The sequence below is a fragment of the Monodelphis domestica genome, chromosome 8, assembly GCF_027887165.1.
Source record: "Monodelphis domestica isolate mMonDom1 chromosome 8, mMonDom1.pri, whole genome shotgun sequence".
NCBI lineage: Eukaryota > Metazoa > Chordata > Mammalia > Didelphimorphia > Didelphidae > Monodelphis > Monodelphis domestica.
The window spans coordinates 186,460,593-186,485,715 of NC_077234.1; the positions used below are offsets into that span (position 1 = coordinate 186,460,593).

A 25,123-nucleotide genomic window follows, 5' to 3' on the forward strand; every position below is an offset into this window, starting at 1 on the left:
TTGGTCTCAGGGCATATCCAGCCCAACCCAGCTGAACTTAATTCCATCAAAAGTCTTCAGAGGTCAGGAAAACTCAAGCTCCAACACCCCTCCCCCACAGACTGCACTGAGAGATCTCCTGACAAAGCTCCAAGAGAAGAGACTGACAAAAAACCCTAAAACAAACAAAAAAAAAGAGGAGCAAGAGCACAGACAACTGCAGGAAGTAAAGAAGGGGTAAATATGAGTAAACAACAGAAAAAGAAAAAAGAAATTACAATCAACAGCTTCTATACAGGCAATGAACAAAGAGCAAATGGAACAGAGAAGGAGGAAACACCAAGCAATAAACCAGAAAACCCAGTGAATTGGACAAAGGCTTTGAAAGAACTCAAAATACAATTCAAAACACAATTAAAAGAGGCTGATGACAATTGGGAAAACAATTTAAAAAATAAGATAAGTCATCTGGAAACAGAAAAGAGTGTCTTGAAAGCCAAAATCAACCAGCTTGAAAATGAGGAAAAGTAGATGAAAGACAAGGCAAAGAAGACGAAAGGTGAGGCAAAGGAGATGAAAGTTGAGGTAAAGAGAATAAAAGATGATCTCCAAAGAAAATCAGACCAGAAGGAGAAGAATGACCAAAAAGCCAGGGATGAAATCCAGCCTTTAAGAACCAGAATCCAACAACTAGAATCAAGTGACTTCAAAAGGCAGCAGGACACTATAATGTTTTATAAACCAAAAGAATGAAAAAATTGAGGAAAATATGAAGCATCTCATTCACAAAACAGAAGATTTAGAAAATCATTCCAGGAGAGACAATTGAAGAATCATTGGTCTACCAGAAGATCATGACAAAAGAAAAAGCCTGGACATAATACTATAGGAAATTATCCAAGAAAACTGCTCTGATATTCTAGAACAAGAGGAAAAAGGGGAGATTGAAAGAATCCACAGATCACCTCCTGTACTTAATCCCCAACTGACAACACTCAGGAATGTTATAGCCAAATTCAAGAACTATCAGACCAAAGAAAAGATATTACAAGCTGCCAGGAAGAAGTCATTCAGATATCATGGAACCAGAGTGAAGATAACAGATCTGGCAACATCTACACTGAAGAACTAAAAGGCATGGAATATGATATTTTGAAAAGCAAGGGAACTAGGTCTACAACCAAGAATCAACTACCCAGCAAAACTGACTATATTCTTAGAGGGGAAAGTATGGTCATTCAATAAAATAGACTTCCAAGGATTCATAAAGAAAAGACCAGACCTGAATAGAAAATTCGATGCCCAAGCACAGAACTCAAGAGAATCATCAAAAGGTAATTTTAAAAAGAGGGAAAAAGAAAAACAAAACAAAACAAAGCAAAAAAACAAACTTTCTTTAAGAGACCCAATAAGTTAAAACGATATGTATTCCTATAAGAAAAGATGTCATTGCTAACTCTTAAAAATTGTTACTATCACTTGGGCAGCTAGAAGAATTACACTTAGAGGGAACAGTGACAAACTGTATAGGATGAAATTCCAAGACATAAATATATATATAGATATATGTATGCATAAATACATATACATGTGTTTATATATATGTATATATCTGTACAACTAGGACTAAAAAAGAGGTTAATACTAAAAGAAATGGGAAAAGAAACAAAAGGGGGTAAATTTATATGTCACAAAGAAGCTCATGGTGGGAAGGGGGAGAACATCAATACACTGAAAGGGTAAAAAGGTTGGAGATAGGAAATACTCAACTCTTTTATGCTTTGAAATTGACCCAAAGAGGGAAGAACAATCCAATCAATTGGGGCAGAGAATAGATTTGCACCCTATAGGGAAGTAGAAGGGTAACAAATGGACTGGTGGGGAGGGAAGCAGTACAAGGGATGGAGAGGGTGGGGGTAGTTTAAAAAGAATGCAAAGAAAATAAGGGTGGGAATAAGAAGGTATGGGGGTAGAAAGGGAAGTAAAATAAGGGTGGGAACTAGGGGGGCTGATTAAAAACAAACATTGGTGTAGAAGGAAATAGTGAAAGAAGAAAAGGCAGGACTAGGAGTAGAAATCAAAAAGCTGTGAAATACACAGCAGGTAATCATAACTCTGAATGTGAATGGAATGAACTTGCTCATAAAACGCAAATGAATACCAAGTGGATTAGAATCCAAAACCCTACCATATGCTGTCTACAAGAAACACACATGAGGAAGATAGATATGCATAGGGTGAAAGTAAGAGGATGGAGTCAAATCTATTGGGCATCAACTGATAAAAAGAAGGCAGGAGTCGCGATCATGATATCTGACAAAGCCAAAGTAAAAATAAATATAATTAAAAGAGATAGGGAAGGTAATTACATCCTGATAAAAGGCCGTATAGACAATGAGGAAATATCAGCACTCAACATGTATGCACCAAATGGCATAGCATCCAAATTTCTAAAGGAAAAACTAGTGGAGCTCAAGGATGAAATAGATAGAAAAACTATACTAGTGGGAAACCTGAATCTTCCTCTATCTGAACTAGATAAATCAAACCAAGCAATAAATAAGAAAGAGGTAAGAGAAGTGAATGAAATCTAAGAAAAATTGGAGTTAGTAGATATGTGGAGAAAAATAAATAGGGACAAAAAGGAATATACCTTCTTTTCAGCAGCACATGGTACATTCACAAAAATTGACCATGTATTTAGGGCATAAAAACATTGCAAACAAGTGCAAAAGAGCAGAAATAATAAATGCAACCTTCTCAGATCACAATGCAATGAAAATAATAATTAGTAAGGGTACATGGAGAGGTAAATAAAACATTAATTGGAAATTAAACAATATGATTCTCCAAAACCGGTTAGTTAAAGAACAAATCATAGAAACAATTAATAACTTCATTGAAGAAAATGACAATGATGAGACATCCTTTCAAAACCTAACTGGAATAACCTCCAGGAATTGATGCAGAGTGAGAGGAGCAGAATCAGAAAAACATTGTACACAGAGACTGATACACCATGGTACAATTGAATGTAATGGACTTCTCCATTAGTGGCAATGCAGTGATCCTGAACAACTTGGAGGGATCTACAAGAAAGAACACTATCCACATTCAGAGGAAAAACTGTAGGAGTAGAAACACAGAAGAAAAACAACTGTTTGGATACATGGGTCAAGGGGATATGGCTGGGGAGGTAGACTCTAAATGAACATCCTAATGCAGACACCAACAACATGGAAATAGGTTTTGATCAAGGACAAGTCATACCCAGTGGAATTGCATGTTGGCTGTGGCAAGGGTGGGTGGAGGGGAAGGAGGGAAATGATGTGATTATTGTAACCAAGAAATAATGTTCTAAATTGACTAAATAAATTAATTTAAAATTTAAAAAAAGGAAAAATATGCTTGTTAAAATTAGAGGAGCAAGGAAAAAATTATGTGTCAAATCTATGGATAACCACCAAACAGAAGATAGTAAGGAACACAGAAAATAAAATTGATAATTTGGCTAAAAAAAAAACAACTAAAAAAACAAATAAGCATCAATGGTAGGATTTGAATCTAGAACTTCTTAACTCATAGCTCAGTATCTTATTCACTATATCTTCCTGCCTTTTAAGAATATTAAGGTGGAAATTATTAAGGCAGAAAGGCAAGCTCACCTGCCCCATCAAAACTGGAGTGTTCCATGAGATCATTTCTTGAGGAGCTGCCCTGGGGATTGATTATAAGGTCACAGTTTTTGAGCCCAAAGGGACTTTTAGAGGCCATCTAGTCCAAACTCCTGTTGTGAAGAAGAGATAAATTTAGTAAGGAAATGAAGGTTTGCAGAGGGCAGATGCATGGGACCTACAGGGAAAGATTCTGGAATGCTGGAAGGAAGGGTGATGCTGGAACTGAGGAGTAGTTGGTTGTCTCTCTCTGGGTGTAGCCTGGGGATGGTGGCTGCTTGTCCTGAGGTTGCTGATCCTTTCCTGCTTTGCTATCTGTTTGCTGGCCTTGCTGTGATCCTGTTGTTGTGTTTTCCTTGGGAGAAGAACTCTGTGATCCTGCACTGTCAGTAAGCCAAGGTCTGCATGCATTTGGACCTGGGACCGACCCTGGGCCCTGCCAAATCTGTCACAGTCCATCACCTCTAGAAATAACCAAGAGAGGGGTTTAGTGCAGGTTATTTAGAACAGGGATTGGGCTTATAGATCAGAGAGGAGAAGGTGATAATGTAGTCTATTCAAACTCTAAAGACCCTCCCAGAGGAGGTTTAGACCTGGGTTTTGAAACTAGTAAACTAGTGACAGGAATTTCCCGAACCCTTCAAACCCCCCCTCTCTCTGGAAATAAATTACAGCGTCCATTTACTATATCCAGCTCTGTGATTGAGTAAATCTATGTACTGGTCCCAGATCAGGCTCTGGCCTGGTCAGGGCTAACTGTTAGGCCCCTCAACCCACAGTTGGAAATCCTGATACTGTTCCACAGTAATTCATTGATATCCCATCTGAACACACCTCCCAACAACTCCCTCTCCCCCATTACAGTTTGGTGATGCCAGATAGTGTTGAACCTTTTTAAAATCAAGGTTTTGGTTCAAACTTACTGTGGGTCCAGGTTGTCAGTTGGGGCCTGTGGGAAAGTTTGAAACCAGTTGGGAGTAGGTTTGGTCAACCAGTTGGGAGGGAATAACTGCTCAGAACCTTGGCAGGCTGCCAGTGGAATTCTGAAGCTGGTTAGCTGTGCTGCTGGAGGAACTGTCAATCAAGCCAGGAGGCAAGTGGACCTTTGGCAGAGGTTTTTTGTTTTTTCTCTGGGTCCCTTTGAAATATCACAGTGGCAGGGAATTTTACTGAGCCATTGTATTTAAACCTACAGTTTCCAGGGTACTCCTGCTATATGGCCATAATGGTTACTTGGCTGTTAGAGGCTGTATATACCAATTTACTATTGGTACCATCTTTTCTCTGGTGGTCATCCCAGGATATTGTTATGAAGTGTTAGGATGGCCTGCTTTTATACCAGTCATGCAACTCACTTTGCAAAGGGTATGTTCCTATATGCCTATAGGATTAGTTATTGGTGGATGTCTTTACAAATTCAAATGGGATATACTGGCTGTAATGTATGTGTTCAAAGCTGTTGTTTGTATGGTGTTCAGGGACCCTGAACTAAATTGGATAAAATGGAACAATGTTGTCACGGTGATGTTAAACATGACAAGGTTAATGAAAGTGGTCAACAAACTGAAGGGAGTGCTGAAACATCCCAACAGTCTTCTAGGCTTGATAGGGAAAATGAGGCATTAAATAGCAAGGTGGCTTCATTGTTTCCTTTGTGTGAATTGACCTATGTAACACCAGATGTAGGGGTTGTACACATAAGAACACACAAACAATTTACCTCATCTGATTTAGATTTAGAAATGGAGTACACCTTGTTTTTTATGGTGAACCCCATAAAGTCATAAAGGAATTCAAATGGGCTATTAAAATTTTTGACTCTGATTTTGCTGATTTTTCTTTATTGATGGAAGAATTGCTCACCAGAAGGGAAAGGGAGCAATTCATTGAGGAAACACACAGAAATGCTGATTTAACCCCATGACCTGTTACTTTTCAAGAACCTGAATTGAATTCAGTAGACATTTATAGATTTCTGAACCAAGCTTGGGAATCCATTCTAAAAGCTATGAAAGCCCCTTCAAAACGACCTGACTACTGATCTAAATTTGAGAGAATAAGACAGGAGATTGGAGAGTCACCTGCAACATAGTTGGACAGGTTAGTGGATGTAGCTGAAGTTCAATTAGAAATGGATATATTATCTGAGAATACTATTGCCCATATCAGGAGACAATTCATTAAGAATTCTTGCAGTGTGGTTAAGAATTTCTTCAAAACTAATTGCCCTGATTGGGAAAATTTGGTTTTGGAAGATCTGAAAAGGAAAGCTTACTGTATCTATCAGGCAGATCTCAAACAGAGTGGGAAAATGACTGTCCAAGGTCACCCAAGAACTCTCAGGGAAGTCCTAGCAGAAAATTACTGTATAAGCCATTAAAAAGAAGAAAGTTTTTTGACTGCAAAGTATTGTGCTAAAGAAGATGGGTAGAGGATCTTGTGAGAATATTTGCTGCCCATTGAGTGGCAGAAGCCAGTCTCTCTGCAGAATTTATATGCTGCTGTGGCTGAAGATATATTGGTTTTTGCATAAGGTACTTTATTACTGAAAAAAATGAGGAAAAAGTAAAAATTTTTTTATAGTATTGTAAATTTTCATTAATGTTTGAAAAAAATCTGTATTGTTGGCTAGCTTTTTATTGATTTAAATATACAAAAATATATACCTAAATATAAATTATATGTAAACATACAATTACTTATATACAACATATAAATACAGATATACTAGCATTATATGTGATAATGTAGAAATCAAATTATATAGCATATCATTTTAGCATAAATTCTATTAATTAATGAAATGTATTTTAATGCATTAGTTATGTCAGAATACTGCCATGAACAATGCAATGTGAATTTCTATTTTTAAGCAAAATCAGTTTTATTTGCTGAATTATCTCTCTCTTTTTAATAAAACTCTAACATCCTGTTTATGATTAATTAATGTTTAAAATTGTTTTTACATGTAATAGGGGAAAATAAAATATTATGAGAGAGAGAGAGAGAGAGAGAGAGAGAGAGCACACTCTCTCAGTAGATTGAGATCAGGCCCAGAGAAAGAAGATCCTAGATTCAAATCTGATATCACACTTCCTAGCTTGACCCCCATTGCCTAACCTTTACCCTTCTCCTGCCTTGGAACCAATATATTTAGTATTGATTCTAAAAGGTAAAGGTTTTAGAAAAAAATGAGTATGTATATGTGAAATGAAAATTGAGTCATATATAGAATGTGGAATATATCATAGCTGCGCTCTTTGTGGTGGTCAAAAACTGGAAAATGAGGGGATGCCCTTCAATTGGGGAATGGCTGAGCAAATTGTGGTATATGTTGGTGATGGAATACTATTGTGCTAAAAGGAATAATAAAGTGGAGGAGTTCCATGGAGACTGGAACAACCTCCAGGAAGTGATGCAGAGCGAGAGGAGCAGAACCAGGAGAACATTGTACACAGAGACTAATACACTGTGGTATAATCGAACGTAATGGACGTCTCCATTAATGGCGGTGTAATGTCCCTGAACAATTTGCAGGGATCCAGGAGAAAAAAACACTATTCATAAGCAAAGGATAAACTATGGGAGTGGAAACACTGAGGAAAAGCAACTGCCTGAATACAGCGGTTGAGGGGACATGACAGAGGAGAGACTCTAAATGAACACTCTAATGTAAATATTATCAACAAAGCAATGGGTTCAAATCAAGAAAACATCTAATGCCCAGTGGATTTACGCGTCGGCTATGGGGGGTGGGGGGTAAGGAAAAGAAAATGATCTATGTCTTTAACGAATAATGCTTGGAAATGATCAAATAAAATATATTAAAAAAAAAAGAATGTGGAATATAAGAACTGCCCTCATGAATTCTGTTGTTATGGGAAACTCTCAAGTGAGAAAACTCCCTCATGTCATACAGGTCAGGCAATCATACCATCAGTATGTACAACAGGAAAGATTTGAATGCAGATCTTTTTATTTGAGGTTGACTCATTTTGTGGTAGGACTTCATTTTAGGCACACTCTATACACGAATTAAGGTATACATGATTGGCAATCAAAAAAAAAGGCAGAAAAATATATATAATTTAAAAAATTAATTACGTGCTAAATCTGCACCATTTCCCCAAACTCTGTAAAGTCTCACAGCAGTTCACCCAGTCACACTCATTCCCACCCTGAGAAGTGTTACTGTGAATCATTACATTGTTTTGCACCAAACATTAGCTCTTGCATCAGTTTGTCTGAATCAGAACAGTGATTCTCTTTGTTTCATTAACTCTATTTAGTTATTAATAATGGCCCCAAAGTACAAGAGTCCTGAGGCTGCTAGTTTTGATAAGCTCAATAAAAGTTATAAAATTAGATATGTTTGTATAAGACATATTTATTAAATAATTGGGTTCACCATTATGCTCGATTTTCAACTGGTACAAAGGGTCTTGAAACATATTGGTTGCATAAAACAAGATGTGTTCCTCAAGGATATAAACCAACTTTTGCCTTTCTTTATATCACCAGAACTTAGCACAGTATATGGTACATTATATGTGCTTAATAAAGGTTTATTAGCTGATTGATTCATTGTGGCTGCACCACCTCATGCTGAATTTCTAGGTATGATATGAAAGAGAGCTGTCAGCTTCCATAACATTTATCTATGCTAAAAAAACTAACTTGGGAAAGAGAATAATTTTAAGCTTGATCTGGGGGATTCATTTTTGGGTAGGAGGGAACCTGGGAATGGTGGTGTATGGGATTGAGTTCACTGTTGTAAAAAACCCCTTGGTAAGTAACTTGCTCAGGGTTGCATATGCAGGAGGTGTCAGAGGTGGAATATAGACTCAAGTCTTCCTGATTTTAAGGGTAGTTCTCCATTCCTTATATCATGCTGCTTTTCATGATTAAACTAAAGTCATATTATTTGTAGTCACTTAATAGAACTGCCAACCATTTTTGATTGGTTATTATGTGCACAATATATAAGGCATACAATGTATATCAAATGGATTTTGTTGTAAGTTATAGTTGATTACAATACTAAACTCAATGTGTATCTAGTCACTGGTTGCTTGTGTAACAACTATTCTCATCTGAAACAATTAGAAGATACAGATGCCATTTTCCCTTTACATCCTGCAGCACAGAACACTCTACCAGTTACTATGAATTTATTGGAGTCAGTGGCTGTCAGGATGTGGTTCATCTTTACCGTTTGCTGTGGACCTCAACAGTGCTGAACATCATTGGTTTGTTTCTGGGGATTCTCACAGCAGCTGTCCTGGGGGCCTTTAAAGACATGGTGAGTTGGGTGATCCTCTCTCTTGACTTACATTGCTTTCTCCATTACTTTATTCATGTTAGTTCAGAATGCAAATGAAGGAACATAAACCAACCAACTCTCTCTCTCTCTCTCTCTCTCTCTCTCTCTCTCTCTCTCTCTCTCTCTCTCTCTCTCTCTCTCTCCATACACACACACACACACACACACACACACACACACACACACACACACAGAGCTGGCACCATTTGAGTTGGGCTTAATATCATGAAATAAAATATTTAAAACTAGAAAGGACCTTAGAAATAATCTAACTCAACTTAATCTTACTGATAAACATAGCTAGAAATTGATAGAACACTGGACTTGGAATCAGGAAGACTCATCTTAATGAGATCACATCCTAAATCAGACACTTATTGTGTCTGTGTGATCTCAGGAAACTCATTTAACCCTGTTTGCCTCAATTTCCTCATTTGTAAAATGATCTGAAGAAGGAAATGGTAAACCACTCCAGTATCCTTGCCAAGTAAACTCCAAATGGAGTAAGGAAAAGTCAGATGTGATTGAAAAAAATGAAAAAAAAAAAGACAACAAATAACTAGGAATTTACCAGGTAAAGATGGAGATGGAGGTATGGAGAACAGTGCAAATGAAGACAGAGAGGTAGAAAAATACAATGTTTACTCAAAGAAGAAGATAGCATGGTTCGAGTGGAGTATAGGCATAGGTGTTAAACTCAAGATCCAACTACCAACAAAACCCTTGGTGCTCTAAGTTTAATTTAAGACTACATTTGTTAAGTGGGTACTTTGTATAAAGCATTGTGCTTAATAGTGAGAGATGAAATGCCTTGAAAAAACATGTCACTGCTCCCAGAGAGCTCACATATATATATATATATATGTGTGTGTGTGTGTGTGTGTGTGTGTATATATATAATTAGATTATATGAAAAATTCATCTGAGAGAGGTGAAAAATATTTACCCTGTCCCCCCCATTATCTCTTATCCAGGTTGTCTATACCTGTACACATACGTGTTGTGTTCTGAGGTAAACTGTACATTTCTTGAGGACATGGGGAAGGTTTTACATTTGTAAAAGCAGCGAGGTGGTGTGGTGAGTGAAAAAGAAAATGGCTGAGGAAACAAAGATTTGATCTTTTGGACATATCAATTTATTGAGCAATGTATGCCAATTTCATAACAAATCGGTTCCAGGCCTTCCTCAGCTTTGGCACTGGACCCTAAATACAGAGGGAGATAGGCTTTTTTGCACTAAACGCAATTAATTAAATAAGATGAATTAATTAAAAGAAAACAATTAACTAGGATGCAAAAGTAGCTACTCTCATTTCTAATTGGAGGAAAGATTAGAGTTTTTCTAAATTAGAAGGGGGAGAACAAACAGGTAAATTCCCTGAAATCAGAAAAAGAGGTGTCTTGCTTTCCCCCTTCCAAGGGTCTGTATTCAATTAAAGGAAGATGGAAACAATAATTGATTAAACACCATGAGACCAATTTTCAGATAAGTTATATGGGTTGTGTGGCATGTGAAAGATGAAATGACTAAGAAAACAAAGGTTTGAGCTTCCAAGCATAACAATTTATTAAGCCATGCATGCCTATTGCATAACAAATTGAAACCAATCTAATCCCCTCAATTCTTGAGATGTGTAATTGTGAGAAAATTCCTTGCATCAGATGTCTTTGGATCTGACTGGATTTCTGGTTGGCATAGTTTAGGTCCTTAGTTAAGGGTCTCTAAGCAACAGGCTGGAGTTGTCCAGCTTTCCAGCCATGTAGGGCTAGGTTCAAACAGTGAAATGGGTTTTCTCACAATTCCCACCATTGACTAAAGTTTCCTCACAAGACAGAAATTGGATTAGACTCTTAATTGAATAGAAAGAAAGAGAAAGATCAATCCAGAATTGAGTCAGAAGATAGTTGACATGGTTCACTCAATTCCCACTGCCACTTGCTGGTGTAAGTCCTTTAGTTCCCTCAATTTCCTAGTCAGAATTAGTTCATCTTTCTCCTGCCACCATAGCACAGTGGATAGAGTGCTGGGCCTTGAGTCTGTTAGACCTGAATTCAGTCCAACCTCAGACATTTACTGTGCGAATCAGGCAAGTCCCTTAACCCCTGTTTGCTTCATTTTCCTCTTCTATGAAGTGGGGATAATCAGAGCACCAGGATTATTATGAGGATCTATTGAAATAATAATTGTAAGGTGCTTAGCACACTACCTGGCACATAGTAAGTACTGTATAAATGGCAGCTATTATTCTTTGCAGGTCCATTGCTAAGGACATAAAAATCACTTAATGCCTGGTTGATTGATTGATTCTTTCTAATCTCTCTGGAGAAAGAGTTGAAGGGAACAAATCACTGTGACATTGCATTTTGTTAACACATTTTCCATTCTCTGAACCAGGTACCCCTATCCCAAATGGCCTACGGTTCTGCACCTCCTCCTCAAATTCTCTACAATCCAGCCCAGCAGATCTTGACATATGCAGGATTTTATCCTTCTACAACACCACTACCTTCCTATTCATCCTACCCTTTACCTCTTCAGGTACAGTACCTTCAAATTTTGCTCTTAATAGTCACTTAGCAGAAAATCAAGTATACATTCATGCCAAAGAAAAGAAGAAAAAAGGATATTTTTATTAGTCATTTAAGCCACTAGTGGTAAAGGAGTAAAGAGGAAGAACTTGGTATGCCCCTGCTTTGATGCTTAGATCACTCATCCTCTTTTAAGGTTTACTTAAATTAATGGATGACAAAGCCAATAGCATCAAGAAAAGGGAGTCTGAACTCAGATCTCTAACTTTTGAGGATTAAATCGTGATGGACAACAACAGTCTTTCACTAAACCTCCCTTGGTGCCTCTTCTTGTCAGGAACCAAATAGTGGGCTCAGTGGGCCACTGTGTAAGATTGTTTGGCATTTCCAGTGTTTGGTGATTTGGTGGCAGATCCAGAAGCAAGAGAGAAGAAACTGCTTCCATAGCCCATGAACAACTCTTCCTAGAGGCTTGCCAAAGTTGAGGACCAGAAATATTGGAATCCTGTAATGGGATGCCCTAGGTGTTAACAATAAAGTATACTACTATTAAACAATTTATTTTGTGATATTGGTGAGGCAGGTATTTCAGTCTTAGTATGGGAAAATGAGGGAGAAAGTTTTTAGTAGACCTGAAGTCTTGAATATTAAAAATAACTATTGTTTCCTACCCATAATTCCACAAGCACTTTTGTCTTTCTATGCTCCCTGGTTTCAGGACCCTCTTTCTATGGTAATGGTAGAATCAATACCACGTATTGGTTCTAAGGCAGAAGAGCTGTAAGGGTTAGGGAATGAGGGTCAAGTGACTTGCCTAGGGTCATACATCTAGAACATGTTTGAGGCTAAATTTGAACCCAGTACCTCCTGTCCCTGGGCCTGACTCTCAATCCACTGAGCTACCCAACTGCCTTCTCCTCCTATAACTTTTCAAGTTGGAATGTAGCCTACTCATTGAGGTCAGGGGCAATTTGCATTTATCTCACATTTGTGTCCCTAATGCTTTATATGATGCTCAGTACATAATAAGTGCTCAATAAATGTTGCATTCATTCATCAACCTTATCAGTGACTCTCAAAGATTTTTTCCATAATAGAAACTTTCATTTATGCAAAACTTTGGTGCAGAACCCTTGTAGTAGGATTCTGCCTACTATAGTAACTAAGTGGCACAGCTTTGACACTATAGATACATTAAACCTGGAGATGGGAGGTCAGGGGCTCAAATCTACCTCAGATATGTCCTAGTTGTGTAACCCATTCAGGTCACTTATTCTCAATTGCCTGGCTCTTACAACTTTTCTACCTTGGAACTACTTAGTAAGAGAGAGAGAGAGAGAGAGAGAGAGAGAGAGAGAGAGAGAGAGAGAGAGAGAGAGAGAAAGAAAGAAAGAAAGAAAGAAAGAAAGAAAGAAAGAAAGAAAGAAAGAAAGAAAGAAAGAAAGAAAGAAAGAAAGAAAGAAAGAAAGAAAGAAAGAAAGAAAGAAAGAAAGAAAGAAAGAAAGAAAGAAAGAAAGAAAGAAAGAAAGAAAGAAAGAAAGAAAGAAAGAAAGAAAGAAAGAAAGAAAGAAAGAAAGAAAGAAAGAAAGAAAGAAAGAAAGGAAGGAAGAAAGGAAGGAAGGAAGAGAAAGAAAGAAGGAAGGAAGGAAGGAAGGAAGGAAGGAAGGAAGGAAGGAAGGAAGGAAGGAAGGAAGGAAGGAAGGAAGGAAGGAAGGAAGAAAGGAAGGGAGAGAGAAAAAGGAAGGAAGGAAGGAAGGAAGGAAGGAAGGAAGGAAGGAAGGAAGGAAGGAAGGAAGGAAGGAAGGAAGGAAGGAAGGAAGAAAGGAAGGGAGAGAGAGAGAGAGAGAGAGAGAGAGAGAGAGAGAGAGAGAGAGAGAGAGAGAGAGAGAAGGGAGGGAGGGAGGAAGGAAGAAGGAAGGAAGGAAGGAAGGAAGGAAGGAAGGAAGGAAGGGAGGAAGGAAGGAAGGAAGGAAGGAAGGAAGGAAGGAAGGAAGGAAGGAAGGAAGGAAGGAAGGAAGGAAGGAAGGAAGGAAAAGAAAAGAAAGCTGGTAGTCAAATCTTCTAAAGTTACTATTTTAATATAAATAACATAAGGCTCTCTAAACAGGCAAACAACCTTGAGATACTTCATGGTCCCTTGGAGCATATCAGATGAGATAATGTATATCAAAACCAATCCAGGCAGCCATTTCTCTTGGGCTAGTAAAATGGTCCCATGTAACTCTGTCCTGTAAGGCCGGCCACAGCATCTTATTAACGAGTGAAGGAGGACTTCATCTAAGCCATTTTGTTGTGAAAGTTCCTCTTAAAGTGGTTCTTTCTTCTTTCCTGCTAGCCCCTGGGGCAGAGGATTTGGAAGGGGGTAGCCACAGGGACCAAAAGCCAATAGAATTATGTAGGTAATGATGTGGGGTCACCTGTGTGCTGCTGAGTGTATAATTCATAATTTGATTGAGGTGGGAGTGGATTGCCTGGCCTGAGCCCCAGTCTTCTATTTTGGAATTGAAATGTTAGGAAACTGAGCCACAAAGATAAACCAAATTTGCTTATAAGACAAATTAATCAGGAATCTGAATAAATCATATCTATAAAAGATAAATACTAGGAAACAGTCTTCTTAGGCAATACTGACTTTGTTGTTGGTATAAATCACAAAGTCGGGATCAGAGACATGCCCAGCATGGTCTAAGGAAATTAACAAGTATTTGTACTTTATGCAAGAGAGTCAGATTGTACAAACTGTCCCCCTAAAGGGGGATTGATCAGCTGAATATTTCTTCTCAGAAGGGGCAACCAGAATTTTGTCTTCTAGAAGTCTCTTTCTTCAAGGTCAGTTTTTTTCTTATCTTCTTACGGAGGGAGATTACATAGCCACCTGTTCGATATATGGTGAAAATAAAAATGGCCCAGGTTATTCTATAGTGTCAAAGCCAAATGATAGCCTGAGGAAGTCCAGATATATTCCAGAACACTAAAGGCATGCACAAATTCCTCTAGGCAAAGGCATCTTGCAAGGCACATAGGGAATTTCCCTCACAGTATGATTATTGATTACTGATTCTCCTACACAATTAATCAACAATTGGGATTTTTACTTAGAATTAAATCTATGGTTACAACTTACTGAGTATCTAACTGGACTATATGTAGGAGCTATAGAGCTCCAAAAAGGTATATGACAATGAATATAAACTGATTAAAGCTGCTTAACTAGATTTTCTTTTTCACAGGACATTTCTGTTCTATTAGATACTCCAGATACCTAAGCAAACGGCAAACTTACCTTGAGTCCAAATGAAGGGAAGAACGTTTTCCCTCGATATATCTATATCTATATCTACTACGTCTTTATCTCTATATATCTATATCTATTACTATCTATCTATTTATCTCTCTCTCCCTTATTTATCTATCTCCATTACCTTTTGGCTTGAAATCAATACTGAGCATTGCTTCCAAGGCAAAAGAGCAACAAGGAAGGGCATTTAGGGTTAGGTGAGTGGCCCAGACCCAGGGAGTATCTGAGGCCAGATTTAAGCCCAGGACCTCCCATCTCCAAGCCTGGCTCTCTAACCACTGAAGAACTTATCTGCTCCTTCTCCATGGATATTAACCATAAATCCTAGATTTGGAGCTGGAAGGGACACGTGAAGCCATTTAATAGGACCCCCATGATTTTTAGGTGAGGAAACCAAGGCCCCAAGACATTAACCTGACTTGCTCAAAACCACATAGGTAGAAAAAATAGAAGAAATGAAACTCAAACCCAGGTTCTCTGACTTCAAACCTAGCACCCTTTCCACCTAATGGTACCAACTACCATTGACCCTGAAAGGGCTGAAAGGGAAATGTATATTTTTCTAAATGGTCGTGAATAGCTTCCATAAATAAGATATGGATCATACAAGGTAGTTGATAAACTCATCCTATTTTATCAAGATGGTGTACCATCTCCTCATTTCCCTTTTGGGATTTTGGCTTTTTTGAAAACAGCAACCATCCTAGGTTGAAAAATCTAACTCCCTTGATCTCATCATCTCATGGGAAATCTTGGTTCCAATCCTGATGACTTAATTAGCTGTTATGGTCAACATATGCAGGAGTGTAATTACATATACGTTAACAATCAGATTTCATAACAGAGAACAAATCAAATAAGGCTCCATGTGCTCCCTAAGAAAAGAAAACCAGAATCGATGTTTCCGCTTCAGCTAACCCATCAGAGATGGAAAGGAAATATGTTAAGTGTTCTGTTGACATAATTAGCAGCTAAAAATGCATCCACATAATAGAGAGCAGAGAGCGAGCCAGCTACTTTTGAGTTTTATTTCGGGTGGCTGGTAAAAAAAGACGGAATAAAAAGTTAAAAGGTACAGATCTGTGCCTGGTCACAGCTCTCTGCTTTTCCAAGATCTCTTCTAGGCAAGAACCCTACAAATTTGGCATCAAAACCTCTTAGCAAACAATAACAGGAACAAAGTTTGTTTTTTATCACATATACCATGAACTGGCTTATTGTTCATACATCTTAGTGAATCTGTTCATTCTTCTGATCCCAAAGCCATTATTCTTGGTGAGAATCAGTGATGGCTAAAGCAATTTAGTATTAGTGAAGGATAAACGTGCAGCGGATAAGAAACTTGAATATATGATTCAATTAATACACTATATTGATTCTGAGAATGGAAAGTAAGGGTTTTAAAAAATAGTTATGGGGCAGCTGGGTGGTTCAGTGGATTGAGCCAGGCCTAGAGACAGGAGGTCCCAGGTTCAAATGTGGCCTCAGACACTTCCCAGCTCTGTGACCTTGGGCAAGTCACTTAACCTCCATTGCCCAGCCCTTACCACTCTTCTGCCTTAGAACTAATATACAGTATTGATTCCAAGACAGAAGGTAAGGATTTAAAAAATAGTTTTATATGTGTGAGTGAATGGCTGTGAGTAACTATGATTTTTTTTTGTTTCCTGGGGAAATAGCACTCAGGGAAACCTGTATGAAGACTGTGTTCATTTCTATTTGTGTGTTTGGGGAGGTTGTCAAAGGGCATGGAAAGGACTAGAATAAGTGGGAACTGTTCAACCCAGACTATATCTGGTAGTTCCCCATTTTAACTAATTATTCTTGCTAGGTATATGCTAAGATGTATTATTTCTACACTGCTAAAAGACTGTAAGTACTGTCAGTGCCCTCTCAATTTGAAACAGTAGGACTAAGCCCTAGTTGCTCCATCTTAGATAAAAAGAAACTTTATGGCACATGCTATAAAGGGCTTTCTCCACTTCTTGTTAGAAAGCCATATGTGGAGGCAGTTAGGTGACTCAGTGGATTGACAGCCAGGCCTAGAAATGAGAGGTCCTGGATTCAAATCTGACCTCAGACACTTCCTAGCTGTGTGACCCTGGGCAAGTCACTTAACCCCCATTGCCTAGCCCTTACTGCTCTTCTGCCTTGGAACTAATACACAATATTGATTCTGGAATGGAAGGTAAGAGTTTTTAAAAAATAGTCATATATGTGTGAATGAGTGAGTGAGTGTATATGTGTGTGATAGAAAAAGAAAACAGAGAGATAGAAAAAAAAGAAAGAGGGGGAAAAGAGAGAGAGACAGAGAGACATTGAGACAAAGAGAGAGAGAGAGAGAGAGAGAGAGAGAGAGAGAGAGAGAGAGAGAGAGAGAGAGAGAGAGAGAGAGAGAGAATCTTGAATCCTGAGATACGAGGTTGCTAATAGTAGGTTGTGATTACTACTTCCAAGGAATTGGTTATGAAATTACATAAACTACAGGGCTTCCATTAGAGTTTTAGAGAAAATTGTTCCTTTAAAAGCCATGAAGCTATAGCTGACCTCATAAAATTCTATTGTGAACATAGATCTTCAGGTATGTGTCTCTAAAAAAGCTGAAACACTTGTGGAGTTTTATATCTTGTTGGGGAGAAGAACATGTAGCAATGTAGATAAACTAGCTTTCACGTCTTAGAGAGGGTGTTTTACCTCTTATCCTGAGCCCTACATCTTTAAAAATCTCAGTAGATGAATAATGAAAGGAAGCAAAACCTCGATGTTTTAAACTCTTCTCCCTTGCCTCTTCCCGGTCTTGTGTTAAAGTAACTTGCTCGTTTTATCCTTTTTTTTTTTTGAATAGGGGGAAGAGAACAGGAGTCCATACCTATGATTTCACTGGTATAGGGAACTTCCAATGCGGAACCCTCCCTTTACTAGTGCAGCATAGCAGTTGCCTTACAACTTAAAAGTCTGAAAGAGTTTTCTGGGGGCATTGATAAGTTAAATGACTTTCCCAGGGTCATGCAATCAGTAAGGAGATGCCAAAGAGAGAACCTAAACCGAGGTCTTCCTGATTTTGATGTGAGCTCACTGTCAATTACCTTCCTCTCTACTTTTTCCTTCTTGGTTTTTTTTTTTCAACTCTTACCTTCCATCTTAGAATCAATACTGAGGATTGATTCTAAGGCAGAAGAGTGCTAAGGATTAGGCAATGGGGGTTAAGTGACTTGCCCAGGGGCACACAGGTAGGAAATGTATGAGGTCAGATTTGAACCCAGGACCTCTTGATACTTCTTCCTTCTTAAAAGTGAAATTTGCAGGACTCCTCTCCCATTTACAGAATGTGAACAAATGGGCCAGTGTGATCATTTTCTTCAAAACAAAGTATTCCTTTACTGCAGAGGAATTCCCTGATAAGGAATGGTGTACATGGCAGTGCTCTAGGAGGCTGAGTGCTAGAAACAGACTCAATTTGTGGGCAACAGAAAGTTGGAGTGGGAACCAGAACTCTCGATAATGAATGCAAGTTTCAACAAGACTAGAACAAGATAATGGAGATATCTGTGAAATTCTTTACTTCAAAATGACAATTTGGGAGCAGTAGGTGGCACAGTGGAGAGAGTGCCAGGCATGGAGTTGGGAAGACCTGGGTTCAAATCTGCCCTCAAATACTTCCTAGTTGTAGGACTCTGGCAAATCACTTAACCCCAATTTACTAATCCTTGCCACTTTTCTAAAAGCCTTAGCATCAACACTTAATATAGATTCTAAGACAGAAGGTAAGGATTTTAAATGAAAACAAAATGACATTTCATGTAAGAAAACACATTGGTCGTGGGTGATTACAAATTCAACACACGCTAATAACATGATACAGCTTCTCAATCTAAAAACAACCACAAAACAACAACAACGCTCTCCTGATTAATTTTTTCTTGGGCGTGGAAAGTGTCTAGACTTGTGGATAGTTTATCACTGCTACACACTGGTAACTTCTCTATGATTTATAGTTTTGGAGCGTTACCTAAGGAAGGGGGAGGAGGAAGATAATATAAGCACATATGTAGTACCTACTACATGCTACACTATTCTAAACACTTTACAAATACTTCGTTTGATCCTCATAGCAACCCCATGAGGTAGGTGCTGTTATTATCCCCATTTTACAGTTACAGAAACTGAGGCAAACAGAGGCTAAATTATTTGCTCAGGGTCACACAGTGATCTGTCTGTGTATTGAATTTGAACTCAGATTCTATCCTCTGATGCCACTTAGCTACTTGAGTGCTGTAGGGGCACTGAGAAGTTCATGACAGTTATGGTCAAATGGTCAGTATTTGTCAGAGACAGGAACTGAAACCAGCTTTTCCTGACTCTAAGATTGGCCTTCTGTCCATTGTGACATGCTGTGTCTAATATCTATTTTCCTAGATTATATTAATTTAAGGATAATATCCAGTGTCCCACTGGACTCTGACTTACTCTTGAATACACTGTTCTTTATGGAAATAGTAACAAAAATGGAAGTGCGTCTGGAAAAGAAAGTGTCCCCAAACCATCTTATTTGAGAAATGCTGGAATGAAATGGAGATGTTTATCCTGGAAAAGAGATGCTGAGTGAGTGAGGAAACATGATAGCTGTCCATAAATATTTGAAAGGTTATCCTAAAGAAGAAGAGTCATTATTAGATTTTATCCATGGAGCTCTGGATGGCAAAACTAGGTCCCCTGGGGGAAAGTTATAGGAAGAGAGATTTCATCTCAGGAAAAAGAAGAATGCCCTGTTTGCACTCTCCCAAAACAGAATGGGTTGCGTTGCGAAAGTGGTAGTCCCTGGACCACTGAAAGTGCTAATGCAGAGGTTGGATGGCCATCCACTAGGAATGTTGTAAAGAGGGAGTCCTCCCCTGGGTGGAGAATTTGACTTAATGGTTTCTCAGATCCCTTCCAGCCTGGGGATTCAATGGTGTGGCTCTAAGGGGCTATATTTGGAAGAATGCATTTTAACTCATAGTATATACAAAGTCTTAGAATTAGGAGATATATGGTCAAGTTCCATAAAAATGGTCCACTGGTGCTATGGCCAAGAACATGTGACTTGATTGAACTTTGGTCTTATCTACTAAGTACCTAAGATTTGAAATTGGAAAGACTGATAAAAGGCAGTCAATTGGAAAAACAAATGATGAATGTGCATTTTTACCACTTAACCAAAATCATTGGTCAAATAGACTTAGGACAGCTGTACTTTGAGTAAGAACCCTTTCTGCAGCATCTGACATCATTGGGTTCTTGCAGGCAGGGGTAGAAATTTTAAGAAATTTAGGCTTAGAAGAGGACTGGACTAAAAGATCTCTTGGGTCAATTCCATTTCCAAGAATTTATGAGTCTGTGTTTCGAATAACGAAAACTCAGTTGACCCCAAGGCTAGCCTTGCCAAATAGAAATTCATTTCTCCTCCCAACCATACCACCATATTGCCTGAGTCCAACAATGACAGTGGTGCTTGGGTTCATCTTACCATTGCTCCTAAAGGGAATGATTATGTGGGTAAAATGCTTCCAACAGAGACCTGGGCCCAACTGCTTTGCGGTTTAAAGGGACAGTTTTATCATTTTCCTCATGCTTTTTCATACACCGCATGCATGCTGTAGCCTGAGTTGTAATTTTGCTTACTGAAGAAAGCCGTTTCTGTTTAATTACAGCCTGCCGGCAATTTTCCAGCTTCGTCATCCACAGATATCTCTTTATCTGATGACACGCAGCCTCCGTCTCAGTCCAGCTCCACCTATGGGCTTCCTCCCAATGCCCCACCACTCTATACACCAACTTATTTCCTCCCTGGGGAAAAGCCTCCACCATATGCACCATGAAAGAGAATAGGCTTTCTGTAGTCATTGGCAGATTTCAAAAGACACCTCCAGAAAGCCAGCTGCTTTGACTGCCTGCAGATGAACCAAGAAACTCTTTCCAGTTCTACTCACTTTCTTCTTCCTTCACATTCACTAAAAATGGGCCAGTAATCTGGGAGACCAGGCCAGATATCTGACCAAGAAGAGCCACTGCTAAGTTGTGGCTGGGAGTCAGTGTAGAAACCTTTCCTCCTTTCTTTCCCCTTTATAACTCCGGGAGAAGGGGAGAAGTAAAGGGAAACAATTACCAAGAACATTGTTCTCGACAGAGGCAGCATTTCATAATTTCAGACCCTCATGGCTTCTTTTCTATAAACCAGTAGTGTCTGATGACCTTAGGAATCTTCTTTTTTTTTTTCAACCCTTACCTTCCATCTTGGAGTCAATACTGTGTATTGGCTCCAAGGCAGAAGAGTGGTAAGGGCTGGGCAATGGGGGTCAAGTGACTTGCCCAGAGTCACACAACTCTTAGGAATCTTCTCGTCTGGATAGGGTTGTCTTTTCTGGTGTTTATTTTCTCACATTTATGTAGAAAACATGCTTTCTGTTTCATTTCGGCATTACAGCTTCAAAAAACAAAGCATTGTTTTGGCCGTAGGGAAACAGAGTCTGGAGAAAATCAGTGTCCTGATTAATTCACAATAAAATATATGATATGTTTATGTACATATATATTATAGATCATATGTGTGTTCACATGTCCCAAAGAAGAGACATTGTTCCCTGTTGTTGCGGTGATTTCTGGGTAGCTTTCGTTGTGAAGAAAAAGGATAATGTGTCAAGTATCCAATGCTGTATTTAAAGGATTGCTAGTTGTCTGAACTATGTATGTGTTAACTGTTATTTCTTGAACATGAAGCCTATCATATTTCTATTGTGAAATTATTTTCTATGGGAGCTCAGGATTTGATCTTTCTAATGTTTGATCTCGAATAGTATTCTCATGGTGTTTTCTGGAAAATGCCTAGTTCACCAATAAGCTGAGTCAACAAGTGTCAAAGTGCCTACCTTGCCAGGAAGATGCTGTGGATAGGAATGATTCTGGCTTGCTTTGGGTGGATGGGAAGAGAGGATTCTTTTTGTTCTCCATCTACTCCAATCTGTGACTCGATTTCCTCATCTATACAATAGAAGTCTTCGATTAGATGGTTTTTAAGGGCCCTTCCAGCACTATACTTCTATGATTCAATTATGATTCCTAGACCCAAAGAGCTGGCTCCATTCCTACTCTTTAAAAAAAAAAAATTCGTATATTTCATGTTGCTCCTTTTGGAAAGCACAATCTTTGGCTCCCTCTGCTGGCTTTAATGCTACAGCTCTGTCTTAGATGACCAGTCTAGGAACCGGATTTGACCTTGACTGTTACAAAGGACACATTTCTTCTGGGTATCAACAGAAAGGATCACTGGGAGGGGGAGAGGGGGGAGCGGTCTAAATGGGAAAGCACTTACATTCCATTTGGATCCTCCCAAACTCTGATCTTGCCAGATAATAATGGGACAAGAATTTAAGGTCTCCCAAGGAAAGTGGGGTGAAGAAAACACAAATCAAATCACAGTAAACTGGGTCAGAGAGACTAGAATGTGCCATACATATGAAAGATATATGGGTTAGCTATGGGGGTTGGGGGCAGAATGGGAAAGATAACCCTGTGCCAAAGAAGATTTTTATCGGGATCCACGAACTTGTATTAGCTTTCCAGTAAGCAGCTAGTTTCATCAGAAGAGTCATCTCTGTGTTTACATTCCTATGTATCCCAACTATAAAATGGTGACAATCCAATATATGGTCATACTTGTGTCTTCCTTTCCCTTAACTCATATCTCTGTATAATATCCCTCATAAAATTGAGGTTTATAGTTCTTTTAGAATAATGTTGTCAATTCAAAATAGAAATGGATCCCCTCAGGCTACATATTGACTTAGAAGACCACAGATTAGCATTGTCTATGTTGTATAGTATTTTTTCTTTATTTCATTCAATATTTCCCAATTATATTTTCATCTAGATAGAGCTGCACCTTGGAGTTTTGCAGCTAGTGAGTTCAACACTCCTGACCTATAGCAGCCTTGGTTAAATTGGGTATTTGGTGCTCTTATTGTTAACATATGTACAATTTCTTTTAATTCACTGTGTGAAGATCTGAATTCTCAAAAAAATAGCTGAGTTATCTGCCAATGGCTGAAGGAAATTTTTGGAATGGCTTAAAATTTGCCTGATTATGGGCTAACATGTTTCTGCTTATGGGTTATTTGGAGTTGAACAACTTTCCCTTGGAGATAAAGTGCCTTCAGCCAAAGAAATGACTCTAATGGTGGGAAGGACAGTCTTCATCAAAGGATTGGGGGAGATACTTTTAGGCAGGGAGCCCTGTAAGTCTGCAGTCATTCAAATTATATTGTAGAATCTGACTGCTCAGTTACTTTGCCCAAGACAGCCTTGGTTTAAACACCTGGATTTTCGCCCCTGCCCGTCTTTGATTGTAATAATTCTATACACTTTGGCCTAGTTCTCACCAAAGACACTCTGTTTTCCCATGCTGTTTCTTCATTTATCAATTAGAACCCAGAAGGCCAAAAATTGTGTACATGATGTTAAACAATGAAAAATAAAATAAAAAGTCAAACAATGGATGAAAGTTCCCATTTCTCTTGAACTCGTACATCGAAACAAGCTGTTCTCTGCTTTGCTAAAAGATGATAATTGTTTCTAATGGGTTAGAAACAGTTTTACTGGCTTTTGTTTGGATTAAGTTTGTAACAGGAAAGCATTAATTCATTAACTCTTGGTAAACCATGTACTTCCTTAAGTTCCCTCTTGAGAAGAGTAGCTTTGCTATAGCCACCTTCCCTTGGTGCTGCCTAGAGGGAACAGGAAGGTTAAATTCTACGCCCCGGCCAGGGCACCACACAAAACGGAGACACATATATGCACAAGTAAGATCTCCCTTACACACGAGGGGGAAGTGTGTTTATTAGTTTGTAAAACATAGAACATATGTATATACATTATACATATATATATATATATATATATATATATACACACACACATAAATAAGGGCAGCTAGGTGGTACAGTGCATAGAGCACTGACTGGGCTTGCAATCAAAGACAAATCTGGTCTCAGACACCAAATAGCTCTATGACCCTGGTCAAGTCACTTATTGGTGTTTGCCTTAGTTTCGACATCTGAAAAATGACCAGGAGAAGGAAACAGCAAATCATTTTAGTATCTTTAAAAACAAAACTTTACCTTTGTCAACCCTGAAAAACATAGAACCACTAAAGTAGTTAGAAAGAACAAGTCTTTAATCAGGACAAGGAAGACAATACTCTGATTGGCCGCACAAAGAGCCATGCGTTAGACACCACACAGAGCCAGACGAAGCTCTGAGACTCTGGGAACAATGTCTCTGGGGAAAAGGAGATGAAAGGAGATTTTCCAATGAGCTGAAGAATTTGGGGTTTTATATACCTTCTGAAGAATGAAGGTCAGGAGACACACACTAGCTGGTTATTAGCAGGCTTGGGAAACAGGCTGTAGCTAGATGTTGGGGTACCAGGGAGTGCTGTGAGCTGCTGTGGAAGAAACTTTTAAGACAAAAGGGGTACTTGAGGTTTGAGTATTTCTATCACTCCTCCTCAGGATGCTTAATAGATGTTGGGTGGTCCATTGTTCAGTCTAAGACAAAGGTCAGTCTGGGACTTCCATTAAGGCAAGGTCCCAAGGGACAAAGGCAAACTTGGGGGTTCCATAAAACCAAGTTCAACACTTTCCATCTTAGAATTAAAATTGTGCATTGGTTCCAAAGCAAAAGAGTGGTCAGGGATAGTCAATGGAGGTTATATGACTTGACCAGGGTCACATAACTAAGTGTCTGCTGTCAGATTTGAACCCAGGATCTCCTGTCTCCAAGCCTGGCTCTCTATTCATTGAGCCACCTAGTTGTACCGCCCCCCACCCCATCATTTCAGTAGCTTGGGGAAGAAATCCCCAAATGGGGACATGAAAGAGGGACACAACTGAAAGGACTGAAACACAACAAAAACACATATAAATGAATGCATTGATCTGTGAATTCACTGGTATAGAGGACTGCATAGATAGGGAAACTCATTCTACCAATGTAGGTTGTCACCCTCTCTGAAACTTATAGTCTCTATTAGAGTTACCTAGGATAGAGAGTGGCCAAGTGGTCATACAGCTATTGTGTCAGAAGTAGGACTTGAACACAGGTCTTCTTGGCACTGTGGCTGGTTCTCTCCCCTATATTCCATACTAGGTATTGACTATATACAAATGTATGTGTATGAAATAAAAGATACACACATTATTTATACATATATAGACACATAGATATTTATTTTGTTGTTTTTGTTCATTCAGTCACATCTGACTCTTCATGATCCCATTTAAGGTT

General features: G+C 38.7%; 1 protein-coding gene across 1 annotated transcript in view; it reads left to right on the forward strand.

Moving 5' to 3' along the window:
• Positions 1 to 23,332, forward strand: part of TMEM255B (transmembrane protein 255B) — a 150,971-nt gene extending 127,639 nt beyond the window's left edge. Inside the window, exons 7-9 of the mRNA XM_007501236.3 lie at positions 8,796 to 8,955; positions 11,372 to 11,515; positions 20,494 to 23,332. Coding sequence (XP_007501298.1) covers positions 8,796 to 8,955; positions 11,372 to 11,515; positions 20,494 to 20,661 — 472 coding nt within the window. The 3' untranslated portion in view covers positions 20,662 to 23,332. The remainder of the gene's footprint in view (positions 1 to 8,795; positions 8,956 to 11,371; positions 11,516 to 20,493) is intronic.
• The last annotated feature ends 1,791 nt before the right edge of the window (positions 23,333 to 25,123 follow it).